At 35.3% G+C, this 11,821-nt stretch overlaps 1 protein-coding gene across 1 annotated transcript; it reads left to right on the top strand.

The window, feature by feature from the left end:
* The first annotated feature begins 718 nt into the window (after window positions 1-718).
* On the top strand, window positions 719-9,392 carry LOC121379842 (serine-rich adhesin for platelets-like). The gene is made up of 5 exons (XM_041508494.1): window positions 719-848; window positions 4,082-7,278; window positions 7,570-7,623; window positions 7,894-7,992; window positions 9,372-9,392. Exons 1-5 carry the CDS (start codon window positions 815-817, stop codon window positions 9,390-9,392), a joined length of 3,405 nt encoding a protein of 1,134 aa, XP_041364428.1. The 5' UTR covers window positions 719-814.
* The last annotated feature ends 2,429 nt before the right edge of the window (window positions 9,393-11,821 follow it).

Raw genomic sequence — 11,821 nt, 5'->3', positions numbered from 1 at the left:
AATTCATGGCGTTGTTTGGCTTATCAGATTAATATGGGCTTAAGTGGACACAATCCCACCCTGTGACAAACTGATCTTACACGTGAATGAGAACCCAACCCATAGCGGAAAAAGACAAACTCATGATATCCTTCCTTGAGTTTTTCGTCCAATGTGATATAGTTTTAATCTGTCATGCGATAGGCGCCGTGGTCTCAATTGGTGTCGTTTTGTAGAGACTACTTCAAATTGACATTTTATCAAAGAACAAACAGTGACGTCCGCGGGAAAAACTGATTTTGTTTTACTTTTGTATATTATTATTCAATAAAATCATTCATAGAGTTGTGTTGTGTTTTTTCCAGGGACGAGTATGTACACACTGTTTCTGTTCCATTTTCTCTTCCTTCTGTCTGTTATTCTTTCAGACTGTCTATCTGTCTATCTGTATGTATGTATGTATGTATGTCTTTCCCTTCATCCATCCCTCACTCCATCTCTCTCTCTCTCTCTCTCTCTCTCTCTCTCTCTCTCTCTCTCTCTCTCTCTCTCTCTCTCTCGCCTGTCTGTCCCTATCTCTCTTTCTCTCCCCCCTCCCATCTCTCTCTCTCTCTCTCTCTCTCTCTCTCTCTCACTCTCTCTCTCTCTCTCTCTCTCTCTCTCTCTCTCTCTCTCTCTCTCTCTCTCTCTCTCTCTCTCTCTCTCTCTCTCTCTCTCTCTCTTCCTCCATGATTAACGGACAAAAGAAGAGACGATATACTTGCTTACTATATATTCGTTATTTTGTCAGTTTATATTTAAACTTTATTTTCAGAAAACAAACAAGACGACAGATATGAAATTAGATGCAGTATATGTCATTGGCATCGGTAAGTTCAAAGATTCGGGTAAACGTATTAGACAATTGCGGTAGGAAAACCAATTTTATGGCTAGAGGTTATGCAGACAAACACTCCAGTTAAGCTGCGATAGTATGTACTGATGAATCACTGAAACAGGTTGTTCGGGAACATGACGCTTTTATAGATCGACTCACCATATTTTAGTATCATTTACTAATGCCGACTGACCATAGTGTAGCATCATCTACTAATATTACGTTTAAACAGTGACCCCAGTTAAATCAGTGTACCCGTAGCAAGCGTGTTTTAACCCAAATAGAACCTTGAACATTAAACCAGTGTTTTACGTAAAGCAATATCGGTAGCCTCTCTCTCTCTCTCTCTCTCTCTCTCTCTCTCTCTCTCTCTCTCTCTCTCTCTCTCTCTCTCTCTCTCTCTCTCTCTCTCTCTCTCTCTCTCTCTCTCCCCCCCCGTCAAATGGGTTCGTAACACTAAGATCACCCCTATAACATTGCGCAAAGCTCTTGTCGAATTGCAACAATCTAAACTGCACCCAGTATTCAAACAACCCTCTTTCCGTCCTGATCGATACAACCAACATATGTCGGAGGTGGCTATCGGAATGGATGTGCCCGAAAATTCAGTGGATATAAGCACGTAAATTGAGTTTGGGTTCGTTGTCGAAACGCACACTTCTTTCATGGTAACAAAATGTAACGTAACGTGACGTAATTTGGGCAACTTTATCGGGTAGAGTGTGTTTGTGTCTATAATTCTTTTCTTTTGTATTAATAAAACACTTGTAGGCCAAAACACCGTGTATTTAATTTATCAATAAACATCTCCATGGTTTTGGAAATGATTTGTACTAACACCCGCTCCTCTTCCCCATGGAATTTTTAAGGCACCGTATGATGCATAACGCGTACCAGCTTCCTGACGAAAAACATGACCCCTGAAATACACACTCATATGCCTTGTTTGGTGATGGGTTAGTGGCATTGTTTATGAGAATGAATTTTTAATTACTATTAATTAAGATATCTGTTTATTTATAAAATTAATTTTATAACAATAATTGTATGCCGCCGCCTGGCCCCCTAAACATTGTTTGGGGCCTGGGCGGCGGCATATTTTTTACTTTTGTATTGTTTGTGTATATATGTTATGTGGTGTCGTATGCTAGTGTGTGTATGTGTACTGCTCGGTACTGGGGGGGGGGGGGGGGGGGGGGGGGGGCTTATCTGGCAGTAATCCCGTCCCCCTTCCGGAATTTGTATGTTATAAATATTTATGTTTTTTTTAATTCGGTTATGGTTTTTCAAAAATTAATTTTGATAGGTTACAGGCATGTTCTCTCTCTTATTATTTCAATATTGTTTATCCATATTTTAACTATATTTTAGATTTTTAATAAAAACAACTAGTGTAATTCAACGGGGCAGGTGTCTGGTCTGTGCCCGTGGCAGTACCCTGGTTAACATTACCTTGTTTTCTATCGCGGGCTTTATAGATTAAAGTAGTGACAGCGTCTGTTGAATGACTTAATCTTGATGTTTTAGGGGTTGACCGAGGGGCCGCCTCGGGTCTTTCTTCGTGTGTCGGCCGGATGCGTTTCGCTCTTCACAGCGGGCTGGACATGCAAAACTTTCTGACGTTTCATCTTCTTAATAACTAACCCCACGTTGGACTCTTTTGTGCCACTCTTCCAGTGGCACCAACGATGCAATCTTAACCTAGGCGTCACTCTCTTGTGACACAAATATCCTGACCTCTTTAATAATTTTTCATTTTCAATAATTAATTGCCATGATTGGATCGAGCTGCGGTTGGACACAGTGTGGGGACGGGATGCCGGAGGACAGGATGTATGTGTGGCCATATGGCGTAGGCGGTTTGGCTTTAGGTTCTGTGTAGGTTCTGGCCTCTCCTCTCCCCCTGCCTCCATTGGGTCACACCAATGTTCGAAATATGATTGGTAATTTCTTTTTCTTTTTTTAATCTATTAATTAACTTTTCTGTGGGCTGGGGCCAACCTTCCTACCCTTCCTCCTAACCTCACGGAGTATTAATTATTTTATAATCATTAATTTATAATTTATTTAGATCACCCCATCTAAAATTGCGTCAATTACTTTACAAATTAGTTATAGATTAAGTTTTATTTTGATTTAAGGACGCAGTTAAAATTTATTAACCTCCCCTTTCCATTTATTTTATCTTTTTGGCTATAACTTTCAAAATTTCTAAACTGACCCCTTAGTTAGGTGCTTCCTGTCCCGAGTCGGACCCCCGATCTTATCGGAAGACGGACTCGGGATAGGCGTGTTCGAAACCATAGAGGTACATGGATACGTTAAATACCTAGTCAAGTCAACTAAAGTACTAATCAAAATTATACCCAGGTGATTTTCCAGTCTTATATATTAGTTATGAAAATCCCTGGAATAAAAACCATAAAGATGTGTCAGTATTATGATGACCTGTTATGGTATTCAAACAACCGATAGAAAAAATGACAATAAATGACCTGTTATAGATAGAAATATGAGATGTACTTACAATGTTACTGCAAAACATGTAATTTGGTACAGACTATAACACCCAGGTTTATATTGATTACACTTGACAGGTGAAATCACAAGTATTAAGCTAAGCAGAGAGGTGGTCTCAGGTGTGTTCAATATCAAACTTGGTGTTATAGTTTGTTTCATATTACATATGTTTTGCAGTAAAATTGTAAATAGAGCTCATATTTCTATCTATAACAGGTCATTTATTGTCATTTTAGGTATCGGTTGTTTGAATACCATAACAGGTCATGATAATACTGACACATCTTTATGGTTTTTATTCCAGGGATTTTCATAACTAATATATAAGACTGGAAAATCACCTGGGTATAATTTTGATTCGTACTTTTAGTGCGTCACCTAATTGTGAATGGCCCTTAATAGACGTTCGAAGCAACCTGTAATATTAGTATAGCGTTTAAATGAACCAAATAAGACTGAGTCGTCAGTAAAGCCATTGGCAAACGGCCACATTAAACTGAATTGGCAAGACGTGAGAAATGCATGAATATTTTTGCTCATGATCGTTAAGTGTTGGAACTGATTCAAAGAATATTAATTATGTGTGGTGTATCTGCAGTTTACCTTTCTACAAACTGATACGTATTATTATTGTTCATGTTAAAATATTATATCTTTACCTTACTTAAGGTCATCATTATAATAATTTCTTTTTTTAATTTGTAGTGATGTTGTTTTGCAAATGTTCCGGTCAATCAACCACAAGTGGTACTACTGCATCAACAACTAATTCTACTAGTACAGATTCATCAACCATAAATTCCTTCAAAACAGGTTCATCAACCACAAATTTCATTCATACAGTTTCATCAAACACAACTTCAATGAGTACAAATTCATCAACTATAAATCTTATCAATACAGATTCATCAACCACAAATTCCATCAATACAGACTCATCAACTACACATTCTATCAATACATATTCATCAACAATAAATATCATCAATATAAATTCATCTGACAAAAACTCCATCAATAAAGATTCATCAAACACAAATTCTATTAATACAGATTCATCAGTCAAAATTTCCATCAATACATATTCATCTTCAACAAATTACATTAATACAGATTCGTCAACCACAAATTCCATCAATACAGATTTATCATTCACAAATACCATGAGTACAAATTCATCAACTACCAATTCCATTAATACAGATTCGTCAGCCATAAATTCTGTCAATACAGATTCATCTACTACAAATTCCTTCAATTCAGATTCATCAACCACAAACTCCATTAATACAGATTCATCATTTAAAAATTCCATTAATACAGACGTAGCGACTATAAATTCCATTAATACAGATCCATCAGTCACAAATTCCATCAATACAGATTCATCAGCAACAAATTCCATCAATACAGATTCATCAGCAACAAATTCCATCAATGCAGATTCATCAACCACATATTCCATTGATACAAATTCATCAGCCATAAATTCCACCATCTCATTTTCATCAGCCACAAATTTTACCAATATAGATTCATCAACCACATATTCCACCAAGTCTAATTCATCAACCACTTCCACCAATACAATTAACTTAAACAATATAAATTCATCAGTTACAAATTCTACTAACTCAGATTCATCAACACAAATTTCCATCAATACAGATTTATCCACCACAGATACCATCAATAATTTAGCATCAATCACAAATTCAACCACTACAGGTTCATCAATCGCAGGTTTCATCAATATAACATTATCATCAACAATACAAACAATCAACAGAGACTCATCAGCTAATCAAACCAATAATAGAGATTCGTCAATAACAAATGCCACCAATTTTGATTCATCAACTGGAAAGCAAATCGAAATAGATTCGTCAACCATAAATTCGGTTAACACAGATTCATTAACCACGAATTTATTTTATACAGATTCATCAACCATGAAATCGTCTTATATAGAGTCATCAACCAAGAAGTTGATTAATACAGATCCATCAACTACAAAGGCATTGAATACAGCTTCACTAAGCACAAGTTTCATCAATAAAAGTCCAACAACATTGAATTCAGTCAATATTGAAAAATTAATTACTTATCCCATCAATACAAATTCACTGACTACACATTCCATCAATACAGATCCAACAACTATCAATTCCATCAGTCATATTAAATCAACCGCAAATATTTTAAAGATGGATTCATCACCAACATATTCCATCACTACAGATTCACCAAGAACACATTCCATCAGTACAGATTCACTAAGAACACATTCCATCAGTACAGATTCACCAAGAACACATTCCATCACTACAGATTCATTAACACATTCCATCAATACAGTTTCATCAACAACACATTCGAACGATACAGATTTATCAACCATAGAGTCCATCACTAAGGATTCATCAACACATACAGATTCACAAACCACCATAAAAACAGCAACACATTCAGTTAGGATTGCTACAACGTCAGTCAGTACTGCCGTACCAACCACCAGTTCCACTAATACAGCTACAAATTCCATCAGTACAGCTACAGATTCCATCAATACAGATACACGTTCCAGCAGAACTACGGCCATAAATTCCATCAATACAGTTATAAACTCAAATGTCGTTAATACAGCTTCAACAAATTCCGTGAGTACCAAAAATACTACCAATATAGCTCAGCCAAGAAACAATTATGTTAGTGTAGATTTGTCGACCTTAAATTCTACCAATCCAAAGTCATCGACGCCCAATTACATTATTAATGTTGCATCAACTACAAAAGCCCTTAATACAGCTACATTTACTCGCAAACCCACTGATTCCACTGATGTAAACTCAGCTGCGATTTTAAATTCTACTAACACAACTGCATCAATTCTAAATGTCATTAACTCAGTTCTACCAACCCGTATTCCCATTAATTCAACTACAACGAACACAAAGGTCACGGATGTAGCTGCATTAAACAAGAGTTCCAACAATAAAGATTTACAAAGCCAGTCATCCATTATTACATATTCTACAACCACCAAGTTCATCAGTACAGATTCTTTAGACACACATTCTATCAATTCAAATTATTCAATCGCGAATTCGATCATTACAGATTCTACAGCCGCTAGTTTCATCAATACAGATTCTTTAGACACACATTCTATCAATTCAAATTATTCAATCGCGAATTCGATCATTACAGATTCTACAGCCGCTAGTTTCATCAATACAGATTCTTCAAACAAACATTCCATGGATACAGATTCATCAATCAAGATGGTTCATTCATCAACCATGGATTCCATCAATACAAATTCGCCAACGACCAAATATATCAGTGCGAATTCATCAACAAAGAAATCTCCGAGTACATCCATAACTTCCATCAGCAACGCTGTACCAAATATAGGTTCTACAAATATAGTAGTATCAACGACTGTGCCTACAAAGACAACATTATCTTCAAGCATTTCGATAGGCACAGTTGGTACATATTCTACGATCGCTTCTACTTCTAAACTCACGACAGTACTGGGTAAAACCTCACCAAAAAATACAAACAGAATGTCTCAAAGGCAAACAGAATCTAAAACGACTAGCGGAAATACAGCAGCAAGAGACACTACTTCGTCATCACCATTATCATCATCATCATCATCATCATCACCACCACCACCATCATTATCACTATCATCGTCGCCATCACCATCATCATCATCACCACCACCATCACCATCATCATCACCATCAGCATCAGCAGTAGCAGCATCATCATCATTACCATCATCAAGTCAATCTGGTGCTACAACTACGTCAACATCCTCAACAACATTGGCGTTCACAAAGTCATCGACGCACGTGACAGATGATACGAAATCACCAACAATGGTGTCGGTTAGTACTTATTTGGTACTTAAGTAGTAGCAACTAACACTTTTTGCTTTATACTAGTTAATACAAACGTTCGATTAATGAAGGTTTTCTAAAGCTGTAGTCAATATATTTTTAATATTCCAGTTTATAGAATAAATATGCACTTCAGCTTACACAATTATTTATATAATTTTGAAATCAAGTTTTTTAATAGGTTTTTCTAATGGAATGTTCTATTTTAGTAGCATAGTCGATTTCTTCTCTGTATATTTATATTAGCGGGTTTCTTTATTGTATTTTTCTACATTTTAGAGTTCTAGAGCTGGTGATATTACGACCAGCAATTCAGAGGCTATCAAAAGTAAGGTATGTTATATTAGTTCTTCTGTTGACAACCAAAGTAACCTAGCATGGCATTGACAAAACTATCTAAAGGACAAAATCATTAACTTTTTCTGAACAAAGCAGTTAAAATGATTCGCTTATTTATTTATGTAACAAATGTAAGTTACGTTGTTTTAGTTACGGTGTTGATACTAGAGGTAAGATGGGATGTTGAAAGCAAACGTAAGGTGTTATGGTAGTTCGATCTTGTGGTGTTAAAAATAAAAACAAAGCCTCTTTAATATATTTTAGACGAACTTGTGTTTGAACGTCACGTGCAGTCAGGACAGCTGTATCAGCACTGCTAGCCGATCCAACAGCTGTCATGTGACTAACTCGGGATCATGCAGGGTAAGTTTTAGCAATAAACAAAACACCTGGAGGACACAGGATCCATGATCTTAACTAACATTACTGACATACTAATAAAATAGCGTAATGACAAGACAGAACGTACCACACTCACGAATAATCTGTTTAAAACAATAAGGCAGGCGCGGATTCAGGCGGGGGCCCAACAATATATATTACAGAATACACAAAAATGCAAAGTTATCCCGTCCACCTGTCAAGGACCTTTAGATTCTATTTTCAAAAACTACAACGGGTTTTGGGCCCTCTCTGTGAAAAAAATACCGGATCCGCGTCTGTAAGGCAATATTATTTTAATCAAATCAATCATTTTGTCTTCTTTTATTTCTTAATGTATTTTTTTTTTTTTTTTTTTTTTTTCCCCAGAAATGTTTTTGAATCATTGTTTTAAAAGTATTCTGCGTGTTCGTTACCTCATTATATGTGGATAAACCTCAAGACTAAACTTTCTGTAACAATGACGTCACGATGTTGATAACGGAGCCACTACGCTAGTGGCCAGTGCCTTTATTGTTGTATTTTCCATTGCTGCGCGAAGAGTTGGCAAACTGGTATATACAGGATAACAATTGGAGACACAAAGTATAATAAATAAATAATATAGTAAATACATGTTTACTAGACTCTTCATTTCTTGATCACTGACTTCGTTGGTTACCAATCATAGCGATGTTTAATGTAATCAACATAGTTTTATTAATACATGTTTACTAATATTTACAAAGTGAGAAGTTACAAACATATACAGATAACATTTGGAGAACAAAGTAATAAATAAATAATATAGTTTTATTAATACATGTTTATTAAAAAGTATATTCATTTTGTTAACATTTGGCTGTATAAAATAATAATTAGATAAATATAGTACTCTAATATCATTTAGTGCTTTACATTCAAATAAGAAGTGAAATTCGTCACCAATACAGCCACTATTACATATATTAGATAATCTTTCTTCCTTTGGTAAATTAGTCCATCTTCCTATTTTAACGGGTAGTCTGTGGTTAGCAAGTCTAAATCTGGTAAATACAATTCTTCGTTTCAAAGGGAGTATGTCTAGATATGGTTCATATGAATGTTCATTTTTAAATAATCTATAAATGATACCTTTTGGTGAGTTTTCTAGAGAACTGTTCCATTCCTGTATATACATATCGCGATAAATTCTTTCAATTTTTTGTGCTAAACATTTTCTATTGACATTAACATAAAATTGGTTTAACCAAATATAGCTTAGACCAGCTAGATCTAAAATATTGTTCACTTTACACAACCATCTAGATTTAAAAGTATCATTGTCATACAGACTGAACAGAAATTTGTATATAATGGCAGACATTTTCTGTTCTTTGCAGTCGATATTCCGTTTCCAATAGCTAATAATTCTACTATATATTGTATATTTTACGGGAAATCTCCCGAGCTCACCATATATCATAAAGCTTGGGGTACTGTTTTTAACACTAAGAATGCGTTTACAAAATGATAAATGAACTCTTTCTATATCGTCTAATTTCTGAAAACCCCATACATCACAACAATACAGTAAAATCGGTAACACAAGACTATCGAATAATTTCAGTTGTAAATCTAAAGGTAAGTTATGTCGTCTTGCTTTTCTAAATACACCATACATAGCTTTAGTAGCTTGTTCTATTAACTGTTTCTTTGAATCTACCATTATATGTAAATTTAATACCAAGGTATGTATAGCTATCAACAATGTCAACGGATTCATCACACAATACAAATCTGGGTATCCTTTTACTTTTTCGTTGACAAAATATCATTATTTTACTCTTTGACGTATTTACACAAAGCTTCCATTCATTACAGTACAGACTAAAGACATCAAGTGCTCGCTGGAGAGAATCTTCGTTTTCGGCTATAATTACAGTGTCATCAGCATAAAATAATAATAAATAACTTTATGTACACACCCAGACTATGCAGAATATTCTCCTCACATTCTTCTAAGCTACTAACATCATTTTCTATAAAGTATTGCTCCAAATCATTGAGATAAATAGCAAATAATATAGGCGACAAATTTTCGCCTTGGCGTACACCGATATTACACATAAAGAACTCAGATTTTTTTTCCGTTAACTGATACACATGACTTTGCTGCATCATAAATATTGTATATAATTCTAAAGCACTTACCACGTATGCCACTATTTAATACCTTTTCCCATAAACCTTCTCTCCATACTGTGTCAAAGGCTTTTTTAAAATCTATAAAAGCACAGTACAGTTTTTTTCCTTTGGATAACATATATTCTATAAGGCTACTAAGAACAAATACATTGTCTGAGGTACTATAACCTTTCCGGAATCCAGTTTGGGCTTCAGTTAATAACATTATACAATCAGCAAAATATGTTAGTCTTTTGTTTAAAACTGCCGTAAATAGCTTTCCAAGACAGCTAAGTATTGTAATGCCTCTATAGTTGTCGGGATCTTTCTTGTCACCAATGTTCTTATAAATGGGCTTGATGATTCCTGCAATCCACACTTCTGGTATAACACCACTATCAAAAACTAAGTTGAATAAATTAACATAAATTGGTAAAAAAAAAAAAAGGTGTCGATTGTAGAGGACAAATATTCATTTAGTATATCATCACAACCAGCAGCCTTGTTGCCTTTTAAATTACTGACACATTCTAGTATTTCATCTGGTGTGATTGGATCATCCAGTCCATACATATTAGCATCCGTTTCGATATGTTGGCTTGAATCGGTTATAGTATCGTGTTTTGATTCGTTTAAGTTCTTAAAATAATCAAAGAATGTGTCAACGAATATAACATTGCTAAAATCAAATGAATCATGCACGTCGTCATTAAGAATCTTCCAGAACGTCTTAGGGTTATTCAAGCTAGAGTGTCTTAATGTATTTATCATAGCTTGTCTCTGACTATTATAGTGTTTATTAAGAGTTTGTTTATATTGTTTGCTAGTTTCTTGTAGAATCGTTTTATTTGTGTCATTATTCACCACATTGTAACGCTTGCGTGCAAGGTGATATTCGTTTCTTTTATGTTTACACTCCGCTCCAAACCATGGTCTCTGTATATACTTTTCCTGTCTTCGCTTCCCTGTTTTTGTAACACCAAATGTCTGTTTCGCACTGTTCAGAAATATAAAATTAATACTTTCAACGATACTGCCAATGCTGTGTTGGTTACAAGTTCTAGTATTTTGTATATCATCAAGTTCAGCATTTATATTGTCTATATCCGACGAGTCAATATTAACCACAAACTCTTCCTTTAGCTCCTTTCTCACTTCCGCGCTGCTGGTGTCGATCGGATTGGCATGTTGTATACACTTATTCGCTCGAGTATTACTACAAATATATTTGAATACAATAGCTGAATGGACATCGGAATATAAACTGTTAAAATCCTTCACCTCAAAATCAAGCAATTTCACAAAACTATTAGATGTACATATAGTGTAATCGACTGTGCTACTATAGCGATAGCTGCTGTCGCTGAACACATTTCATGGGCCGCGCTGCGTGTTTAATAAAGGAAGGGAGCAAACAATGGTCCATACAGATCCATAATCGATACTATAGCATGTAATGGGATTTAAAATATATATTTACAGCAAATGTTTATCATTACTTTCTGGTCTTTGAAGCAACTGGATAACAAAGAACGATCAAAAAAAGATGATGATAATCTATGATGATGAAAACAAACAGTTCAAGTATACAGATGACGCGTTCTCAGAGAGTTGTGTTCAAATCTTTGTCAGAGGCGGATCTAGGGGCCCCCAAGGGCCCGCCCCC

This window comes from Gigantopelta aegis, chromosome 8, assembly GCF_016097555.1.
Source record: "Gigantopelta aegis isolate Gae_Host chromosome 8, Gae_host_genome, whole genome shotgun sequence".
In the NCBI taxonomy this organism is placed as follows: Eukaryota; Metazoa; Mollusca; class Gastropoda; order Neomphalida; family Peltospiridae; genus Gigantopelta; species Gigantopelta aegis.
The sequence above is the reverse complement of the archived record's forward strand: the minus strand, read 5'-3'. Positions and strand labels throughout refer to the sequence as shown.

Excerpts from the sequence above, each read along its gene's own strand:
- LOC121379842 (XM_041508494.1), top strand. The coding sequence starts at position 815 with ATGAAATTAGATGCAGTATATGTCATTGGCATCG. Across the intron at positions 849-4,081 it reads AGTATATGTCATTGGCATCG|TGATGTTGTTTTGCAAATGT; the intron begins GTAAGTTCAAAG and ends TTTAATTTGTAG. Across the intron at positions 7,279-7,569 it reads AATCACCAACAATGGTGTCG|AGTTCTAGAGCTGGTGATAT; the intron begins GTTAGTACTTAT and ends TCTACATTTTAG.